At 35.5% G+C, this 23,569-nt stretch overlaps 1 protein-coding gene across 1 annotated transcript; it reads right to left on the reverse strand.

The window, feature by feature from the left end:
* Positions 1-52: 52 nt before the first annotated feature.
* AP5Z1 (adaptor related protein complex 5 subunit zeta 1) lies at positions 53-23,565 on the reverse strand. Its single transcript, XM_052000075.1, has 17 exons — positions 23,440-23,565; positions 19,218-19,355; positions 18,171-18,357; positions 14,169-14,313; positions 13,680-13,792; positions 12,854-13,022; positions 12,140-12,280; positions 11,118-11,155; positions 10,837-10,999; positions 9,081-9,259; positions 8,322-8,464; positions 5,745-5,885; positions 4,937-5,048; positions 4,295-4,392; positions 1,807-1,939; positions 1,438-1,652; positions 53-1,151 (listed from the first exon to the last, which is right to left on the reverse strand). The coding sequence occupies exons 1-17, from the start codon at positions 23,478-23,480 to the stop codon at positions 809-811; spliced, it is 2,499 nt and encodes an 832-aa protein (XP_051856035.1). The 5' UTR covers positions 23,481-23,565; the 3' UTR covers positions 53-808.
* Positions 23,566-23,569: the final 4 nt, after the last annotated feature.

The raw sequence follows: 23,569 nt of genomic DNA on the forward strand, positions 1-23,569 counted from the left end.
TCCTTTCTGCTTGACAGTCATACCGACGCACAATTAGAGCAAATGCAAAAACTTATATATTACCTCTTTTCCTTTATTTTCAGATGTTTCACTGACACCATATTTTGAATCTCAATCCCTCCAAAAGGGAATATATCATCTTTGTTTATTGAAATCAAATATTCCATTAATGTAAATAGGATGGGGGAGAGGGAGGAATGTTAAATTTTATTCTTGGATGTTACCACCAGCAAGAAACTTGATTCTTCGTTCCTGTTAATATTGTACATCTTTTTATGTATTTATCTGACAGATAACAATACTAAATGGTGCAAATTTGTTTAAGATTATTATATTAAAAGATTTAAGTGGAAAAATGGATATTAATAAAATACCTACTTTAATATGCTTAGAAAGTAACTGCAAAGAAATCTGATTTTACTCAGGGAACAAAAAAAGTAAAACTGCAATTTCATGTGCCTAAACCAAAAAGAGAAATCAGATTTCTCCATACACTTTTCATTAGCTGGAGTACACTACCACATTACTATTGTCTTGCCAAAGGAGTCAGGTATGTGTCTTCTAGACATCTAAATAGATCCACAATCCTTGATTCTAGGAAAATCCACCTCCAACCTCAGTGTGAGAATAACACCTTTCCAATCATTTAAGGTCCAAACCTTGAGATACCACAATATGATCATGGAAAGGGTATATATTACATATATACATATATATATATATATATATATATATATATATCTCTTTACAATCACACTTGTTACATGCTTCCCCTTGGATTAATTTATTGCCATTAATATTTAGGAGCTCAGCTAAATGCAACCTGGGGAGACTCTAAATCTAAGTCTTCTGGTGTGCATTGGGTCACATCAGCACCTCGCCCGGGCAGAAGGCCAACCTCTTTCTCAACTAGTTGACTGACCATCCTCAGGGCCAGAGGCAAGGAGGTATTTGTGTCAAGGTGATAACGTGGGTTAGAAACCTCTACAGATGGTGTCAGGACAAACTGAGCCACACTTGGCATTTTTAGTAAGTTCATCAATTCAGTGGCCCTAGTCAGGATAGTCTCCATGTCTTCCTCATTATCATACGCAGAGGTCATAGCAGAATTCTCAGCAAAGGATCTCACCTTGGACAGGAACAAGAAAACCCTGAAAAAATAGAGAGCATAGAATTGTAGTCTAAAAAGTGAAAGGGACTTTTCCCCTCTAAAATGAAAGGTTTAAACTCAGGCCAAGAAAGACTGTACCTAAGATCAGTGAATTTGTGACGATACAGTGAATTTGTGATGGAGTCTGGCTTAGTCTATTTTCAATAATATATCCTAGGGCCCAAAGTTATTCATGGCATGGATCATTAATTTTAGTAAAGAAGTTCTTTTGTGAGAAATGGATTTGTACAGCTAAAATTTCTTTTTTCTACTTCCTAATGATATACCTGGGAATCAAATCCTGACTCCGAGAAACTAGTTTGGTCAGTGTGGTCATGAGAACTGTGATTACTCGTGGACAGCACTTAGGAAGTGTAGCAGAGGGGCGAAACTGGGTAATTTCAAACAGTAAGGCCTCCAGGGCTTCAAAGAATTTGTTGATCAGCTCCACAGTACATCTCCTGTCATAGAGTACAGACATGTATTCTCCAATTGCCCAGACCTTTAACCAAACACAGAAAGCCATTATGAGTAATCTTGATTCTAAGATACCCATGCAGATGGGTAGCTTAATTTTCTCAAAACAAACTACAGAATTTTATATAGCAAATAAAGTGACAAAGCAAAAATAAGCAGCACCTAAGCATGTTCCTTACCACATTGGTGAATATATTCTCTTTGCTGTGGATGTTGCTGATGGTTCCTGTGAACTCCAGTAGTTCCTTAGACAGTTCAACTACAAGAGAAGGATGTAGTTTACACAGGACCAGAAACTGGGAACTCATTACCCTGCCAGAGGAGAGATGGTTACACAATCAACAGACATTTATATTAGAGTTAACATAAAATCGTAGACACTAGGGACATTTGCTATGGACCAAAATGTAATTTTACATAACACAATACATAATTCAATGTAATAAATCTGCCTCATTCCATTTTTTTCTTTTTTTTTTTTTTGTTTTCAACTTTTATATAGGTTTGCCTAATTTTTAAAAAATGAAAATAGACAAGGCAATACTCAATCTACAGAGTTATGGATTTCCGTCCCCTACCCGCTTAACTTAATCCATGAATATATGAAAATGAAAAGAACAACAAAGGAACTGTATAGTTTTGTAATTTTGAGAGGAAGAAGATGGGAATGAAGTAGACTAACTCAAACTCTGGGAAGGCTGTGATTCAAAATCCAAAACATAATTACAAATTAGATCTCTAGGTCCTCTGGGGCATTTTGCACATTTATACTCCAATACCTTGTTATCAAGCTGGGCTAGTCTTAGAGAATTTTTTTTTAAAAATAACTTTGTATTGACAGAATCCATGCCAGGGTAATTTTTTACAGCATTATCCCTTGCACTCACTTCTGTTCCGATTTTTCCCCTCCCTCCCTCCAGCCCCTCCCCCAGATGGCAAGTAGTCCTATACATGTTGAATAGGTTACAGCATATCCTAGATACAATATATGTGTGCAGAACCAGTTCTCTTGTTGCACAGGGAGAATTGGATTCAGAAGGTATAAATAACCCGGGAAGAAAAACAAAAATGCAAGCAGTTTACATTCATTTCCCAGTGTTCTTTCTTTGGGTGTAGCTGCTTCTGTCCATCCTTGATCACTTGAAACTGAATTAGCTCTATTTATCGAAGAGATCCACTTCCATCAGAATACATCCTCAAACAGTATCGTTGTTGAGGTATATAATGATCTCCTGGTTCTGCTCATTTCATTTAGCATCAGTTCATGTAAGTCTCGCCAGTCCTCTCTGTATTTATCCTGCTGGTCATTTCTTACAAAACAATAATATTCCATAATGTTCATATACCACAATTTATTCAACCATTCTCCAATTGATGGGCACCCATTCAGTTTCCAGCTTCTAGCCACTACAAACAGGGCTGCCACAAACATTTTGGCACATACAGGTCCCTTTCCTTTCTTTAGTATCTCTTTGGAGTATAAGCCCAGTAGTAGCATTGCTGGATCAAAGGGTATGCACAGTTTGATAACTTTTTGAGCATAGTTCCAAATTGCTCTCCAGAATGGCTGGATGTGTTCACAATTCCACCAACAATGTGATCAGTGTCCGTTTTCCCACATCCCCTCCAACATTCCACATTATCTTTCCCTGTCACTCTAGCCAATCTGACACGTGTGTAGTATAGTCTTAGAGAATTTTAAAATAATTATAGTCATCCAGTTGCACATTAAACAAAGAACTGACAACCTATGAAGGCAAAAAGTTGTTTCCATACTTCAAACTTCATAGAATCTTCCACAGAGTAGCATTTAATTAAATTTGAGTGGTGGAAATTTCTTATGTGAAATGAGGTAGCATCTATCTTGACTTTTAAGTTAAGTACATGAATGAGTGGCACTTCATGAAAAATTAACCAATTTGCCTTTCTATCCAGATATCCAGATACCAGACTTAGTATGAAAAAAAAAGGCATGGAGATAAGAATGATCACAATTTATATGAAAAGGACCGTGAGACCAGCTGATAGAAGAAACAGATTTTTTGCTAGAGAGTTAGAAGATAAAAAATTAGCTTGCTCTTTAAGGCAACAAGAAACTATTTTATGGTTTCTTGCAAAAAGGAAATAAATAATAAAATAAAAATATTCTTCATTAAAGTTAAACCAGAACTGGTTTGAAGGAAGAAAGACTGTGACTGAAGGGAAGACAAATCCAAGAAACAATTTATTCAAGAAAAAAAAAGTCTATAAAGATGGAGAATGAAATAATGCAAGTCACCATCAACAGGAATGGGAAAGTCAGGAATGGCTATATGAAGAGTTTGCGAAAACAAAAGGAGTAGGAAGCTATACAGAAACTTCAAGGAATTGCTATAAAGAGGGATAGTTGACATCTTCCAAAGAATAAGTTCTGTAAAAAGGTCAAGAACAGGGCAGCTAGATGGCACAGTGGATAGAGCACCAGCTCTGAAGTCTGAAGGAGCTAAGTTCAAATGTGACCTCAGACACTTCCTAGCTGTGTGAACCTGGGCAAGTCACTTAACCCCAATTGCCTCAGCAAAAAAAAAAAAAAAAAAAAAAGTCGAACAGAATCCTGAAGAAGCTAATTTAGAGATTTAGAGTCTGGAAATTTTAAGGTAAATAGACAAAAAAGCAGGAGAAATATACCTGTGCACAGCAGCTTTAAACTGTGGAACATCAAAGAGTGAATCACTTCTTTCCAACAGTAGTACTACAAGCTGGTTTATTAGTATCCCATCTGCAAACTGAAGTTAAATATTGCCAAAATGAATGTATCAATCAACTAAACATGGTACATACAGAATGCATGTGTTTTGTCCTTTAGTAGCTAAGTGCAAAGAAAAGCAGTTCCTTTCCCCAAAGAAAGAGATTACAATTTGTTATTAGAGAATAAGATGAATAAATATAGATCAGAACATTAAGTGTTCCAGAGAGACCCAAAGGATTGTGGTGGTTAAAAAAGTTTGCTTTCAGTTGGGATAATCGGGGAAGGATTCATGCATGAAATGACATTTCAGATGAGACCTGAAAAATAATTGGTATATATAGCCAAAAATTTTATTTTAGGTGAATAAAAATCATGAACAAAAAAAGTATGTTTGGAAACTGCAAAATATGAGTAGAAAACCCAAATTTGTTAGACTATATAACAGAGGGGAGACTGAAACCATATTATAAAGAGGACGCCAGGATGAGAAATCAGACAACTTGTGTAATAAGTTACTGGAAGTTTCTAAGGAGAGTTGATATGACAGCTATAGAACTGAGTATCTGGGAGAAAATGCTTACCTCAGTCACCACAGTAAAGAAAAGCTGTATTAAAATGGGGACAATCTCTGCACATTGTACAACACGTGAACAACTGGCCATGGGCTTCAATAACTGATGGAGTGGAGTCAACCTAGGAGCAATAATCCATATCAGACCTACAATAATAGGTGAGTCATAATTAAAAACTGGCTCTATTCCAAACCACTGTTCCCCACAGACTTCCACTTAAAAAAGAATTAGGGGCAGCCAGGTGGCACAATGGAGTCAGGCTCAGGTGCTGGCCCTGGAATCGGGAGGATCCAAGTTCAAATCCAGCCCCAGACACTTGACATTTACTAGCTATGTAACCCCGGCAAGTCATTTTAACCTTGATTACCTGGTATTTCCCCTCTCCCCTCCCCAAAGAAAAGTATATTCTTGAAAATAAAAGGGGCTGATAGTATAATTTGTGAATTATCTAGGTGACCTCAAAAGAGAAAATAAAGTCAATTCTCTGGTTTCTTTAGGAGGTTTAGGGATTGGTAAATAAAAAAAAATTAGATTAATAGCTTAAAATTTTTAGAACATCTTGATTTTTTTCTCTTCGCATAAAAAACAAATTAAGCAAGAGAAGATAAGGCAGACTCAAGAATTTCAATCGAATTTCCCTAGAGAAACCACCCTTCCTGACACCCCACCAATCTCTCCTCAGAGCCTGCAGCATGGGAAGGATTCTCTTCACAGATTTTCCCAAGCCCTTCATAAGGCAGTAGTGAGAAAGGCCCTAGCACCACTTCCATACCATGAATTTCTCATCACAATAAACAAACCAGACAGCCAGTCTTACCCCTTGACAATTCCCCTGGCTTTTGTGCGCAGCAGGTACTGAAAGAGAGCCTGGTAGTGAGGGTCTCGGAAACCATCCAAGCAGCTTGTGGGCTTTAGAGTTGGATCCCAGAGAGGCTTCTCACTTGTAGGAGATGATGACCTAATCACCAAAACACCAAATCCCAGAAAAGAGGATAAAGTCTTAGATCATGAGATCTTTCCTTGCCAGAATTTTGGGAAGTCATTACTAGAACCTTCCTAAAAGGATGTCCCTTGGAGACTCGCTCACCATAGCTATAGGATCATATTATTCATTCTCCCTACAGCTCTCTGATCATTACCTGCTCTGGCTTTGTATTTCTCTTCAAAATTTTGGTGCAATAGCAGAAATCAGATTGTTTTGTATCCTCAGATCCCTTGCCGAGCTCTAGTCCTATCACTGCTCATCTCTTCCCCATATAATTCCCCCTCTGTCCATCTTTCAGGAAGCTGCTAACCCCTGGAGAAGTTACACAGTGGTGCTGACTGGACCCTCTACAAAGTTATTTTATACAATTTCAACTGAGCTCTCACTCCCACAGAGTAATCCTCTTATTATTGCCCTGATGTGTCCATCCCAAATCTTTTCTCCTTGAGCTTCCAACCCCACTGTTTCCCCAACTCAAACAAGTGATTCATCACAAGATCCTTCCCAGTTCTAACCTCATACCCTTTAACACATCCCCTCTACTTTGGCTCTCAGAGAGCTTTCTTTGAGGAAGAGAATGTGCATTCTGATCCTCACCACAGTCCTACTAGAGAGATGCTGTTTTGGGGACCTACGAAGGTCTCCATTTTGTAGTGTCTGAGGACAAATTCATGCTTAGTCTTCCCGACACTAAGTGTGGCGTTCCACCCACTCAGCCACCAGCTGCTCTCCACTGATCTCAAATCTCACTTTTCAACTCCTTGCAATATGATTCCTGATCTCATCACTCCTCAATGGCAACAGGTTTGATCAAAGCTACTAGTGATGACAGGATAATAGAATTAGACCTAGAACTAGTGGTCTTATTTTATAGATGAGGAAACTGAGGACCCAAGGAAGTTAAATGACTTACCCCAAATCACGAAAGAAATACCAAAGAGCTGAGATTTAAATCCAGAATGTCTGAATCCAGGGTCAGAGTCCTTTCCATTGTTTGATGTTGCTTTGAAAACCCCAATAGCTTTTTATTGATTCTTATGTCCTTCTGGACCTCATCAATCTTTTAGTTATTCTCTTTTCCTACTTTTGCTGAACCATCCTGTGTCTCTCATTCTCTGCAAGATGGTATTTTCTTGTCCCTATTTTGATTTTTCTTAACACCTTTGGGTTCAATTTCATCTCTAGCCAGGTAATTCTCAAATCTATTTTATCTACCCCCATTTTTCTTCTAAGCACTAGTTTCCTATCATCAACTGATGCTGTGAGTACTTTGATGATCCATAATCATAAACAAACACCTAATAGCATGTATATACTTACTTAAAGACTTACAAAGTATATTAATTACATCATCTCATTTGATTCTCACATCAATGCTACAAAGTAGGTGCGATCATTATCCCCATTTTATAGATTCAAAAATGATTGAGAAGTTCAGTGACTTCTCCAAGGTCATGCAGCTAATAAGTGTCTGGGGTTAGCACCCTGTGTGTTCCAGCTGCCTAAAGTTAACAAGTCCAAAATAGAATTCCATAGTTTTTTTCCTGTATTTTTTTGTATTGTAATTTTCCTATATTACCCTTTTTTCTGTCAAGGGTAATAGATCCTTCTAGTTATGCAGGCACACAGCTTTGGCATAATCCTCAACTCTTCGCATTTGATACATGCATTCAGTCATCAAGTTTTGTTGAGTCAATCTCTATAATATGTAGGGCCTGTCACTTCTCTCTTCACACACGAGATAGCCACCACAGATTGGGCCTCAATCACATGTTCCCTGACACTATTACAACAGCTTCCCAATTGGGGTCTTTGCGACTTGGCTCTTACTACACTGACTCATCCTCCACACAGGTCTGACCATGTCACATTATCACCTCTAGGATATGGCTCTCTAGTAAATAATAAAATGCAAAGTCTTCAATTTGGCAATGAAAAAACCTTTCATAATCCAACTTCAGTTTACCTTTTTAGGAGGGTTTCATATTGCTCTCCCTGGTGCAGCTCCCATTTGCATTCCAACTATTGGTTGTTCTTTGTAACATTTACTGCTTGCCTCCATGAATGTCCCTCCCCATCTCTCTGCCATTTAGACTCTCTGGAGATTCTAAGCCTCTGTTCTCTTTAAGTGGCCAGACTGCTACTTCCTAAAGCAGCAAGAATTTCACATATTTAAGCAATTAATCCATGAAATAAAGTAGGATTTCATTCAAAGAAACCCAAAGTCCAAGTCATAAAAGGCATGCTTTCTGGAATAGCACTAACAAGGGAAGGCAAGTCCAACCCCAAAGTCCAAGTTGCCCAAATGACATTTTTCTAGTCATCGTTATTATGTGGCTAAAGTAAAGACAGGGAAGATTCATCTGACAGGATGTTCCTACAAACAAGGAAGTGGAGATCGGGACTCACCTAATATATAGGTCTAGGGCAGCAGTCAAGCATGGTAAGTCAAGGAGGACATGGAGCATCTCAATGGCTGTACTAGCATCAATGAAAACAGGAAGTATATCCACAAATTCTGAGATCAGGGATGCACTGTTCCATGCCAAGAACTAGTAGAAAAGAACAAGACTAATTGAGAGTTTTGGCAAATGATGGACATTAACAATTCTGGTCTCATCCGGAGAACTAAATCATTAGAATTTATACATATGGTGGTGCCTTGACATACCACTCTATGTCTTTATGGTATGGTACCTTTACTGACTTTAGGTAAGCCACTAATCACTCAAACTATATCTAAAAAATTGGACTTCCAGCAATAAACTGTCACTAAAGTGAAAAAAATCTCAGTGAAAATACACATAAACCTGGATAAAAAAAGATTATGCAGGTGTTCTTCACTTTGTGAAATAATCACCAGAGTTATATAAATAATTTATATTTAAAATAAACTAAGAAGTTTTCTACTCAAATTATATTGTAAATCATTCGGTAAAATGAAAACATGTAGAATCTGAATTTGAATTACTTAAACCTAGGTTTACAGACATACATTCAGAATACTCTGTAATTCAAAACCATAGCCATTTGGGAAGTCACCTAGAAAAGCTAATGAAGAATAAATAATAGTGCAACTTATACACTTGGTTTTAGCCCAAAACATTCCTGTTCTTTGCAGGACCTACTTGATTTCAATAAAAGGGGCATTAGAACACATCAGTATACCTTGAAGAGATTTGGGAAGTTTGATTTGAAGACACTAAGATTTCCACTGAAAAAGTAGATGTTTTCCCTGCAGAACTGGATGAATTCAAAGGCCAACATTGAATTGTAGAATAACTCTGAAGGGATGTTGGTAAACAAATGCTGATAAACTGCTTCTGAATCAATTGCTGCTGCTTCACCTAGAAGAATGTATCAAGCCAAGGGGTGAATTTGGAGTCAATGATTTTAGACAAGTCACCGTACTCACTGTTACCCTTCAGCAAATCATTTTACTTTTCTGAGACTCAATCTATATTAAGGTAGAAAGGCTGGACTGGGTAGTGTTCTGAGATTCCTTCTAGCTCTAATGTCTTTACAATGCTATTATATGTACCATTTAGGGATGATCATGATGAGCCAAAGTTAAAGAACAGATAAGCCTTAACTTACAGAATATTGGCCAGGAGAAGAGTACATAAAATGAAAGCGTTATAGAAAAAAGCAGTATCACTGTTAACATTTCTGAAATTAAGAAAGCCAATGTGCCATGCAAAGATGAATTTTCTTGTTAAACTTAATAGACAAAGATTTCTGGCTTTGTGTATGTTTATGGAAATGAGTATCGAAAATTCTAGAAATCGTTTTTCACTCTGGTAACACAGGTATTTCCAAATCCGGATGTACAAATAGATGTAACTATATAGGATCAGCTACATGCAGCAGGTGAGAGCTGCAAGTATTAAATATTCCCTATTCTTCACCGTAAAGGAGTTTCTGACCCAGTAGTTTGTAGGATGTTCATTTTGGTGATGATTTTTCTCTAGGTCTCACTTTCCTCATCTGTAAAATGATTGATGGTCCCTTCCAGCTCTCAACTCTATAATTCTACACATAGAAAATGCCTCAGATAGAATGCAGCCTCAAAGACACAGAGAAGCCACAGCCCAGTCACTCTGGTGTTGCTATGTATGCCATGTCCTCTCTCTATACATTTGCAGCAGCCATTTCCCAGGCGTGAAATGCAATGGATCCAGTGCACCCTCACTTCCACCTCTTGAAATTCCTAGTCTCCTAGAAGACTTACCTTATGATCAATTTGCTACAAGAAGCTTTTTCTGGCCTGTCCCTTCCCATGAACCACCCCACTAGCTAATACCTTCTTTTCCCAAAATTACTCTGTACTTGTTTTGTATTTACCCATATAGGTATAAGAACTGTTTCAATTTTTTCCTTGTATTCTGATCACCTGGTACATATTAAACACTTAATAAACGCCTGATACACTGAGGGACGAATGAGTCAGTCTTATGGATAGGATAAGAACATAAGCCAAGGTATATTCCCACCACATTCTCTATGGATCATTTCAGTGCCCTGGCCCTTGCCTGTTCAGTCACTCTCAATATAAACGAAGCAGCTAATCAAGTAGATAAAGACTCCAAGAAATGGAGGCAAAGCCAGTGAGATAGGGCTCAACACACTAAGCCTACACTAGGACTGACCAATCTGATCATAAAGAAGTTTTTAATATATATTTTTAAAATGCCATAGCTATAAAAAACTTTTTTTTAATTGCTGCTTGATTCTTGTCTCAAGCTATTGTTTTAGGTTGTTCTAAGTATGCATTTGTGTCATAGCATCAGTGAAATTCATAATGGCAATTTTTCCTCATGCCTACTTCAAAGGATACACACATAAAGCTCTGAAAAACTATGGATTAACCATCCTGAGCAATGACCAACAAAATTAGGTTTAAAAAATGAGCAAGACATCTCACTGTGATTCAGGAAGAACTGGGCAACTGGCAACAATGCTCGAACATAAGTCAGATCTCCACAAAGCCGCCCGTGTAAGATCTTTAGACGAGAGAGAGTCCGGTAGATGAAGGAGGAATCCTGTCTACAGAGTAGATCCAATATAATCACAGCTTCAACCAGACACTGCATAAGAAGAGAGTATCCTCATCAGAGCAAAATGAACAGAACTTTAATTGATCTTCCCTATCCACCTATCCTTATAGGTGGATATATCCTTATATATCCCTATAAGGATACTTACAGCTTTTTGCAACTCACAGTCTTGTTTCTTCAGGGCTCCTGGTTAAAAGAACAAATTAAGTTCACTTACTTCCTACAAATCATTCATGGAAAATGAGAATATTAACTGTTTAATAAATGAAGGAACTAAGTTCTCACTATACTAAATGATTAAAATATAAGAATTTATCCTAAATTTTTAAACCTAAATATATGGTCTCTTATAGAGGCTGAAAGTTGAAAGTCATATGGTAAAGACAGGATATTATGGAATCTGGGGTCACACTTCACATAGGAGGTGTTCTAGAAAGAGTTAGGAGTAGGAACCAAGCAAAGACAGGAACCAAAATTCATTACAATTATGAAAACCCTCTTTGCCCCTTGGGATTTTAAACTTATTTTCTTTGAAAAACAAAACTTAAGCAGTTCAATGTTGTCAATAAGTCAAGTAGAGTTCCTCTTCAACTCGTTAACTCATTATAAAAAAACAGACATGTACGTCTAAATGTAATAAATGTATCTCTCTGAAGGGGTCTCCATATCCTTGCTTAGAGGATTGTGAAATGCTAGGCATCTTAAGAACACTGGTTATGTTTATTTTCAGTTCAGTGTTCTTTATGGGCCCCACATATAATAGAACCACTATAACTACTAAGTGATTTAAGACATCCTTTGACCAACTTTAATGACATTCATAACTAAAAAAATTTGCTTCCCATATTACTTGACTTGTAGAGAATCATCAGATTTTTTTTTCCTGAAGCAACTGTGGTTAAGTGACTTGCCCAGGGTCACATAGCTAAGAAGTGTTACATATCTGAGGCCAGATTTGAACTTGGGTCCTTCTGACTTTGGTACTGGTGCTCTATCTACTGAGCCACCTAGTTGCCCCAAGAATCATCAGATTTTAAATACAATTCAAAAGTATGAGTCCTAGGAAGCTCCTCTTGTCAAAACTACAAGTTCCAAAGAGGTCACAAACTTTTATGTTTCATTAGAGATGATTTGTTTGAAAACATGAAAACCAGTGAAAACACAACTTACTCCGATTACTCTGCTCAATGAGTCTCTGGCAGTATTCAAAGGCATTCTCTCGCAGGCGCTCCTTTGGGGGAAGCTGGCGACTAGAGGTAGAGGTAGCAGAGACCATAGACATAATAGAGCCCTCTAGCTCTGATTTATCATCTGTGGGGGGTGGGGGAGGGTGGAGAAGTGAGGAGGCCAGAAAGAGCATAGATGCCACAGTGTTAGTAATTGACTCCACTCACATCCTTAGCTAGGGAAATACAAACTACCAATTTAAAGAGACAACATGAGGAAACTAATGAGACACAAAGAAAAAAAGATCACATTTCCAAGAGAATTCAATAACTGTAACAATCACCAAATACAAAAAGAAGCTACCTCTGTTTATCTCTTTAATTGTTTCTGACATTTTTCATAAAACTTTGGTCCAACCATACAGTAGAGTTCAAGTTTTCTTCTAACCTTGGACCACTGAATCTAAATTTTCATCAAATCAAAGAATACAAAACATCTTCAATCAGTGTCATTTATTAACTTCATCAAGAACAGTTTATTGCTAATACTCTTCAGACCTCAAACATACTACTGTTTTATAAAATTTTCAGAAAGGCTACCAAATGTTAACCATATGAGGACATCAATAATGCAAATTTTTATTTCTTTTATACTTTCATAGTAATGCTAGCCTTTCTTAAAGACAACATGCTCATCCTCAGGTTCCAAAGTCAGTACCTGAATCTGGACTGTCTGTTTCATCATTCCCACTATAAAGGAGCCATTTACGCAACATGGAGAAGGCCTGCATGTTCAACCACTGATCTTCTGTGTAATGCTGGCCTACTGAAAGTACAGTGAAGAAGTCTGTGGCAACTGCACCATCTACCTCAGTGATGGGGCCAGGCTGTAGGACACAAGGAAAAGAGACAGGAAGTTATAAAATCTCCCAAGCGGCACCAAGGATGGTTAGCTTAAATAGATTTAAAAAAAAAAAAAAAAACTCCAAGTAGCATCAGATTATATGCTGAGAGACATAAAAATATCTAAAAAGACATAATCTTAGAAAGACATACAAGAGCGGGAATAATAGAATTTTCAGTTGTGCAAGGAATAAGTTTTGTTTCTGTCTCATTGCTCATTCTTGCTATTGATGCAAACTCATTCCCTGTATTTTGGACATGCATTTTCTAGATATGGATATGAAAATTATTCCAACTAGAATAATTATAACTGTCATTGGCCTTTAGGTTCAGAGCAAAAAAAAAAAAAACAAAAAAAAACAAAACTTGTGCTGTTTGTAGAGATTTAAAATACAATTAGTCTTTTATTTCTCTAGGTTATTAAAGCTCAGTGATAGAAGATACATCAGTTTTAGAACACTGGCAAGAGAAGATGACACAGCAATGTAATTTCAGTTTAAAAAACTAAAAATTTTAACTTGATAAAACAAAGCTATCCTAAGGCATCATGGGCTCAGAGATTCATAAACAGATGCAAAGAAAAAGGTTCCCATAGTTATTTAATGATTAGAGATCTAACCTCTGTAAACACCATGGCCTACCTGTCTTGCCCAGGGATTAGAAAAGAAGCCTCCAGATGTTTGTGAAACTCCTTGTTGGATACTTGCATAACGAAGCCAGTCAATTAGTCTTTTGTTGAGGAGGTTTATCTGGTCTACCAGGTTTGGGGGCAGAGGGAGGAAAAGTAGAAGAAATATGTAAGTTATTAGCCTAACATCTTAAACAGATTTATGGGCTAAACCAAAACCTGTTAAAATGGTTCTCAGAAAAAAAAACTATTTCAAACTGGCAATCAAATAATAATCAATTCTTTCTGAGTTTACACATCCTTCCCTTAAAATGGCACAAGCTGAAAAAGATTGGTAATACAATTTTTTGATATATAATGCACATCCTTTGGTGCTCTGTATGTATGTTTTTTCTTAAAATGGTTCAAATGCACAATAGCTTTCTTCTTTTTTATCCTAAATAACTAGCAACAAGAAAAGTATTAAAGGCAAAGTGTCACGACACATAAAATCCATTTTTACCTTCCTTGAGGACTTTTGGTGAAAGGGTAATGACCTTTGACAAGACAGGCAGAAGGTATCTTAAGCTCTGTCCCTCAGGCTGTCGACTTTCAAGGATTTTTGTAACACGCAGCCCCACATCTCTGACCTCATCCCTTTTATTGCCCTTCAAATCAAACACAGATTAAAAGAAGATGTATTTCCCTGTCCTTGTGGCTTCAAACACTTCCAATCTGTTCACAAAATGACAGATGATAAATCTATGTCCCTTGAGATCTTCTTGATGTACAATGAAGCATCATAAGTAAAAGGGCCACTGGGAGAAAAGGACCAACAATCAACACATATGAAAACCTGAGGGCCACAAGGATTACTTACCACAAAATAATTATAGTAATCCCAGCTGCACAAGGCAGGTAGGAAGATCACATTCTACTGTCCCAGATCTATCAATGAATCAACCTCATTCTTTGATAAGAAACTATCCCAAAGAAAAAACTACAGATTAAAAAGAAATACAGTAGCAATTTGGTGCTATTATTTTACATTTGAAAACTGTAATTCTAGGTGGAAAGAAGTCAAAGAGTAGTAGGTTTGGTTGCTCCAATAACATAAAATAGGAGTCTATCTTTGTTAAGTATCAAGGATACAGCTAACAGAAAAAATAAACGGTTTAATTCCAAAGAATACTCCAGAATAAGGTATTATAAATGCTACATGCTTGGGGCCAAATAACTTTAAGATGGGATTTAAAATACTATTAATTTTTTGATGCAGTTGAAAATAAGGGTCAAACAAATCCAATAGACTTGGGATGGAAAGTGCCATCTACATCCAGAGAGAATTATGGAGACTGAAGGTGAATCAAAACATAATATTTTCACCTTTGTTGTTGTTTATTTGCTTTTTTTTTTATTCTCATGGCTTTTTTCCCTTTTTATCTAATTTTTCTTGTGTAGCATGATGAACATGGAAATATGTTTAGAAGAATCACCTATGTTTAACCCATATTGGATTGCTTGCTGTTTTGGGGAAGGGGGAGGAAGGAGAGAAAAAATTTATAACACAAGGTTTTGCAAAAATGAACCTTAAAAACTATTTTTGCATGTATTTGAAAAAATAAAATACTATTTAAATAAATAAATCTGTTTTTAAAAATCCAAAACTTTAAAAGTGAATGCCAGAAAGATCAAATAACTTTTCCCTGAACCAATGCTTCAGTAATTTTCCTCCAAAGCAAAAAACCAACAGAAATCTGTAAAGTAACATTCCAGAGCATCTACTCTGAAAACTTATGTCACTTCCCATCATCTGCCTATACAAGCTCTTAATCTGTAGGAATATCTGAAATTCAAAGATTTGGTAAGGCTATACTGAAGAATATAGGAATATAAAACAGAAGGAAAAACTAGGTGAAGAATAATGAAATCCATCCTCTGAACATGTATAATATACTCCACAAACACTACATATATATATATATATATATATATATATATATATATATATATATATATAGCTATCAAATATAAAAAATTCTAAATTGATTAGATAAAGTTTTTTTTTTAAAGAATTACTAATACTGAAGATAAACCGCTTTCCTTTTTGTCTGGCTATTTTTTACTCATGGCAATATAAAAAGAGCTCATTGAATAATAAAAGAACTTAAATGAAACCAAAAAAAAAAAATCTAAATTAATAGAGGTAATAGAAAGTTAAAAAAAGAGAAAGCTCAGTGTTATAGTTTTGAGGATTTTTTAATTTTAATTATTGGAATGAACTATTTTAAAAAACAAATAAAATTGCTTTAAACCTGAAAAAGCAAATGATAAAACAACTAGTGAAGCACTCTATGCTATAGCAGACACACATTTGTAGTTAACCACAATTCAAACCTAGATATTATAAAAACTAAGTCCTATGTACCATTCTAATTATATAATCTTCCCTACGACTCTTCAGGGCCAGTTTGCTAACTGATTTGGAACTCGCTTAAGTAAAGGCAAGTAGAGAAGAAGACTGAATAGTCCACATAGCTCAAAAGAGAATTTAGTATGGAAAGTGAGTCCCAAATGGAGTCTTCAATCACTTTCACATTAGAAAACTAGGTAATAGCTCCTGTTTCCCTGATGAGAGTTAATGTCAGTCTTTCTTAGACATTACTAACTTCTGGCGCCATCTGCTGTAGCAACAATTTTCTTCTAATAGGTGTTTGAATAACATCCAAAATTTCCCAAGAGTCTAAAGGACACAAAAAGTAACCTATTTCTCCTTATTCCAGGAGACAAAGTCATTTGTAAGGCTCACTGAAACTAACAGTTTATGTGTGGGAAAAGGTGTTAAAGGGACATGATGAATCACCTTTTAACTTTAAAAAATCAAAGTTTAAAAATTTCCTTATAAGTATTAAGAAAGTCCAGGTCATATTATCATAATTAAATAGCTTAGATTATTATACATAGGAATCTCTGAAGAATTTACTTTAAATTACTGTAACAGTTTATTTAAATATCTAAATTTCAATATATACTCATTAGATACAAAAACTGTTTTTAAATGAACCCACAAAAAACGTAAGTATGATTATATGATAGAAAGAGCACCATTTAAATAAAAATTTCCCCCACTATTGATTACTACTAATATTAAGCAATTTCTAATTTAGAAAAATCTACAGCACTAACCTTGCGAATTTATGGGGGTGGGGGTGTCATACTTCTAATGTGTCATAGTACAACAGCATTTATATTCCTTCCTTGCTTCCTTAAAGGATCCTTCAAAAGCTACACAGACAATGTTATTTAATTAAATATTTATTTCATAGAAATGGAAGGGGTAAGAGATTACATGACTAATGGCATAGGTAGAGAAGTAAATTGCTTAAATAGTCCCATTTCAGAAAAAGAAATAGAACAAGCTATTAATCAACTCCCTAAAAAAATCCCCGGGACCAGATGGACTCACATGTGAATTCTACCAAACATTTAAAGAACAATTAGCCCCAATGCTTTATAAACTATTTGAAAAAATAGGGAATGAAGGAGTCCTACCAAATTCCTTTTATGACACAGACATGGTACTGATACCTAAAAATTATAGACCAATCTCCCTAATGAATGTTGATGCTAAAATCTTAAATAAGATATTAGCAAAAAGACTACAGAAAATCATCCTCAGGATAATAAATACACCACAATCAAGTAGGATTTATACCAGGAATGCAGGGCTGGTTCAATATTAGAAAAACTATCAGTATAATTGGCCATATTAATAATCAAATTAACAAAAACCATATGATCATCTCAATAGATGCAGAAAAAGCATTTGATAAAATCCAACATCCATTCCTATTAAAAACTCTTGAGAGTACAGGAATAAATGGACTTTTCCTTAAAATAATCAGTAGCATCTATTTAAAACCAGCAGTAAACATCATATGTAACAGGGACAAACTGCAACTATTCCCAATAAGATCAGGAGTGAAACAAGGTTGCCCACTATCACCGTTACTATTTAATATTGTATCAGAAATGCTAGCTTTGGCAATAAGAGTTGAGAAAGAGATTAAAGGAATAAGAATAGGCAATGAGGAAACCAAATTATCACTCTTTGCTGATGATATGATGGTATACTTAGAGAACCCCAAAGACTCTACTAAAAAGTTATTAGAAATAATCCACACCTTCAGCAAAGTTGCAGGATACAAAATAAACCCACATAAGTCATCAGCATTCTTATATATCACTAACAAAACCCAACAGTTAGAGTTACAAAAAGAAATTCCATTTAAAGAAACTACTGATTGTATAAAATATTTAGAAATCTATCTGCCATATTGTTTTATGAGCAAAACTACAAAACACTTTCCACACAAATTAAGTCTGAGCTAACCAACTGGAAAAATATTAAATGCTCTTGGATTGGGTGAGCAAATATAATAAAAATGACAATAAACAAGAACAAAAACAACTAGGAAAAGGAATCAGACACATAAAGAAAAATAACAATATGAGTTCAAGTTACCTGAGCCAATAGAACTGATGAGATCAGGCTTAATAGCTTTGTATTTTGGATGTGGTCAAAAATCAATGTCAAATTTTCAGAAGGTGATATTTCTCTCACAATGGCAGCACAGAGTACCTGAACCTGTTCAGGACACTTTGGAAAATATAATGTTGACAGCAATAGATCCACAAATTTCTTTTCAAGCCTGTAAAAATATAACCATGTCAAATTGAAACTAATGCTTATACTTTGTATTTCAGAGAATTCAGATACTAACCTACCTCATAAACTAAGACTGGTTATGAACCCCAAGACATTAGCTTTATATAACTTTCACATATTACGATTTTTGATTACTCACTACAAACATTAGTTTGGGTAAAGAAATAAGGCACTTTTGGGGAGAAGAAATAAATCACTGGAAAAAAAAAAAGGGGCCAGACTAATTTGTTGCCCGGAAAACCAAATGTTCCTCAACTGTGAAATGGGATATATCACCTACCTTATAGGATTGTTCTAAGGATCAGATGAAATACCTGTAAAAAGTACTTGGCAAAAGTGCCTGGAACAGAGTAGTCACTATATAAATACATATTCCCTTTCCTTTCTCTTGTACCAAAAAAAAAAAAAAAAAAAAAAGGTTTTACTTCCAATTTTAAAGTTGATCATTATTTTGTTTCTGTCTCCAGTGTAAAAAGAATCCAACTATTTAGTGTACAAGAAATTACTCCTGTTGTAAGGAATCTTGAGAACTATTTTAGGGACTTTAGTTGACCACAAGTTTACTATAAGCTAACTGTGAAGTGGTTTCTAAAAAAGTGAATATAATCTTAGACTGTATCAATATAAGTAACAGTATTTTAGTGATAGAAATATGTACAAATCATAGGAAATACAAGAGCCATCTTCAAGTATTAGAAGAAATGATTTGTTCAAAGTTGTTACAGAAAACTCAAAGGAAAAGGAAAGAAAAATGTTTTAAAGATGGTATAATTTCTTTGAGATCAATAAATGTTTTATACATTACTGGGTGAGGTAGGGCAAACATTGCCTATTTTCACTCACTTCCTAGAATATTTTGTGGCTGAGACAATGAGGTAAAGTCTTTGCAAACAGTCAATGGTTTCATTTCCTAAGTCTTCCTTTTGAAGGAGTCCTGTTATTCGCGAACAAAATTTTTTTAATTCCTCATCCTGAATCTCCCTAAAAAGAAAGATAGCAAAGTATTAGAAATTCAATCAAGTAATACAAAACTGTTGACTTGAATAGCTACAATATAAGTTTCTAATAAAACAGACAAATACATTTATGATGAAATCATTGTTTCCCAAATAAAACATGGAAACCATTGCTGAACACACAATACTAGTCAAATAAATACTTAAACTGATTGATTTGAATCACCTTTTCTACATGACTCATTTATTAAACTCCATACTACATATTTTGACAGGGGAACCATTATTTAACTTTTATTAAGAGATTCCTACAAGTTAACTCCCTCATTAATTCAGATCATACTTATTTAAAAGTTTATGTTAATTCAGATAGTATAATGAATTTTAAAAATGAAAAACTTCTTTCTCCACATATTTTTAAGATAACAATTAAAAGTAAAACAAATTCTAAGGTTAGTCACCCTTTTCTCAAATTCAGAAAATTTTTTTCCAAGATGCAAAGATTCTTTAAATTTGCCTTCAATTTCTGGATTTGTTTATTAAATTTAAGGTAGAACCAATGTGAATTTTATTCCTCATAACATTATTTCATTTAAAAGTAGAAGGATGTTGGTATGCTTAAAAAAAAAAAAAGCTTTAAAAAGTAAAAAAAAAACAAAAACAAAAACAAAGAATTTCAATTAGCTATAATTTGGTAGTACATGATTTAAAACTGGAAGGTACATTCACATTTATCTAATAAGCTAGTTCCCTAATTTCCACCCCGATTTTACTGTTCAGCCAGAAAGACAACATTTTTTTTTAAGTTAATACAAACAGAAAATCAGTAATTAAAAAAAAAAAAGTTTTCTGGGGTGGTATAAATAAGTTATTTCTAGAACATACATGTAAAAGTAAAGGAAACAGGGGCAGCTAGGTGATGCAGTGGATAGAGCACCAGTCCTGAAGTTGGGAGGACCCCAGTTCAAATCTGGCCTCAGACACTTACACTTCCTAGCTGTGTGACCCTGGGCAAGTCACTTAACCCCAATTATCTTAGCAAAATAAATAAATAAACAAACAGATAGCTAAATGGATGAATGAATGAATAGATAGATAGGTAGGTAAATAAATAAATGAATGAACGCATAAACAAACAAATAAATAAATGGAAAGGAGGAAACATAATGAACTTAGTTCTAAATAGAAGAGACAAGAACTGATATAAGAAGTATCTGTGAGTCAACCATTACTATAGGAGTCCAAGTTCATTTTAGATCCAATATCTTTAATAGGACAGGAAAATTCTCACTTTACTGTTCAGTTTTAGAAAAGGAAAATAAAGTGGTGGTTAATTAGGAGAAAAAAAGAAGTAAAACAAATTAAACAATATTCCACAGAAACCCTTATAGACTTTCTTTTAATTTTAATTTTTTGGTTTTTCTGAACATAATAAATATCAAATATGAGCATTTCCACATATAGAAAAGTATTGAAAAATTGTACATGAAGCCACAAATCTCTTATATAAAGCCAGCATCTTTAAAAAGAATATAATAATACAATATCAGAAGTCCAGAAATATACATCACAAATAAAAAAAAGACCCAATTCCTCTTCCCACCACCATCTTTTTCACCATTTCCTAAAAAGCAAAGTTGCATGGTACAAAATAAATCCTCAAAAATCAACCTTTTCATACCTACCTACCTATACACACACACACACACACACACACACACACACACACACACACACACACACACAAAATACATTAAATATCTGGGGTTCAATCTCCTAAAGCATGCAAAAGACTTATATAGATTCAATTACAAAACATACCTAAAATAAAGAATAACCTAAATAGCTAGAAGCATATTTAGTGCTCATGACTAATAGCCATAAAAATATAATGAAGTTAATTTATATTTTTAATGCTATATCAATCAAATTGTCAAGAGAAATATGTCATACAATGGCATATGTCAGTTTATTTGGTATATAGTATGCTAATAAACATTTATCAGATACCTAATATATGTCAGGCTCCTCTATACTGAGCAGACAAATATGAAAAATGACATTCCCTGCTCTTGAGTTTACAGTCTTAACGGGGGAAAGACAACACACATAAAAAAAGCTGAAAAGGAAGTGGGGGCAGTATGGAGAGGTAAATATATGTGGGAAACATGGTGGAAAAGTCAGAGCAGTTTTAAAGTGGTGCAGTCAAGTGAAAATGCTTTTTATGTAAATCAAAACAACTACTTTAGAAAGTAATTCAGAACTATGTATATAAAAAGATTAAAATGTGCACAACCAGGCACATATCCCAAGGAGGTTATTTATAGAAGGAAAAAAAAGGGCTCCATATACAACATTTATAGCAGTTTTTTTTTGTTATAGCAAAAAATTTGGGGGAAAAAAGTCAATGCCCACTGATTAGAAAATGGATAAATAAATTATTATATATCAATATAATGGGGTATTATAAAAAACCATATACATGATAAATGAAGAAAAGCATGGGATTTGATACCAAATAAGTAAGCAGACACAAGAAAAAAATATTCAAAATGACTAAAACTAAAAAATGGAAAAGACATCCACAAAATATTGAGTGAATATTGCAAAATTACAAAGAATAAGCATGGCTTTAAAAAAGAGCTATGAGAAGACATCCCTACTTCCACTCATTTGCAGAGGTCCACAAGTGTGATTAACAAAGCATTTCTTTGTAAACAGCAGGATGATTTCAGAGAGGCCTGGAAAGACTTATATGAACTGAAGCTAAGTGAAATGAGCAGAAGCAGGAGATCACTGTACACAGCAACAAGAAGACATATGAAGATCAATTCTGATGAACTTGGCTCTCTTCAACAATAAGATGATTCAAACCAGTTCCAACGATTCAATGATGAAGAGAGCCATTTACACCCAGAGAGAGGATTGTGGGAACTGAGTGGTTCACAACATAGCATTCTCACTCTTTCCATGACAGTTGAGATGTAGTGGATCAAGAATAGAGTCAGCCAAGTAGATAGTTCCACTTGGACTCAGATACACTTGAGTTTAGATGTAAGCTTGGATACCCCAATATAATTCTGAACAAGTCACTTAAGTTCTCTAAGTCTCAGTTTTTTTCATTTCTAAAATGGGATTAAATAACAACAGGAGCTGCCTTTCAACACTGTTATGAGAATAAAATGAGAGTTTCGTAAAGGGCTTTGCAAACCTCAACGGACTATATGAAGAATTATCCTTAAAATCAGGAAGAGCCGATTCAAGGTTTTCCTCTAATACATACTAGGTGTGTGACCACAAACAAACCACAAAATCCAGAAATTCTGATAAATTACATATCTGCATTAGTGGAGAGCATGTTTCTTCATCATGTGTTCCCACATTGTTATTATAAGAGGGAGAGAGGAATCTTATTTCACAACCTAACTATAACAATATAACTAAAGACAAACTATTTTCTAGTATCTTTTGAGGACTTCTTCACACTTTTGAGTAAAACAGAAACAGAACTAAAAATTCACAGCATCATAAATGAAGGGACGGAATTTGCTTTTATGTGACTTGTTTTAATTATGGAGGGATTTCTAATTAAAGCTGTCCGACAATTGTAGATGCTGGGAAGGCCTGGTCACAGTGGCAAGACCACTCGTTGTGGAGAAAGAGGGTCTTGGATACAAATATTCTGATACACACAACCTTTCTGAACACGGGCAACTCCCGGCATTGTTGGTTTTTTTCCTACATAAAAATAAAGGTAATAACCCAAGACTTAATAGGCTATTGTCCCGCTCAGTAACCTTTCTACCCCTTAGCTCTATGCTAGACCTGGATTCTGGCCGATTCTGGATTGATTTCCTGTGTTTCTGAGTAAATTGGTTCCTTTGCTTCAAAGGATAGTCTGACAAAGTTAGATCTGGGGTGGTGTCTACGCCCCCCTCCTTTTCCCCCTTCCCGTGGCAGGCCGGCAGACAAGCGACCATCCCCTTCCGCCTACAAGATGTCTGGCGGATCTCGAGGGTGACGCCATCCGAGGCAGAAACCTTTGCCCCAAGCGCAGACCCGGGGGCCCCAAACCCCGGTTCCAGATGGGCACTACCCTCTTGCCGCACCTGGCTTGGAGGAGTAAACTCTCAGTTCCCGGCGAGAACATCCTGCCGCCAGTAGCCGAAGTCTACTGGCCCTCCTAGATACCGAGCGGAAGAGCCAAAGTCCCACGATTGGCTTCCGCAGGAAGGGGAA

Source organism: Antechinus flavipes, chromosome 1, assembly GCF_016432865.1.
Source record: "Antechinus flavipes isolate AdamAnt ecotype Samford, QLD, Australia chromosome 1, AdamAnt_v2, whole genome shotgun sequence".
NCBI classification, from domain to species: Eukaryota; Metazoa; Chordata; class Mammalia; order Dasyuromorphia; family Dasyuridae; genus Antechinus; species Antechinus flavipes.

Bases quoted from the DNA above. Each gene is read 5' to 3' on its own strand.
- AP5Z1 (XM_052000075.1), bottom strand. From the start codon at position 23,480: ATGTTCTCGCCGGGAACTGAGAGTTTACTCCTCCAAGCCAG. The intron at 11,156-12,139 runs GTAAGTTGTGTT...TCTTTTAACCAG, and splicing joins CATTGAGCAGAGTAATCGGA to GAGCCCTGAAGAAACAAGAC. The intron at 8,465-9,080 runs GTATACTGATGT...CTTTTCTACTAG, and splicing joins ACTTCCCAAATCTCTTCAAG to TTCTTGGCATGGAACAGTGC.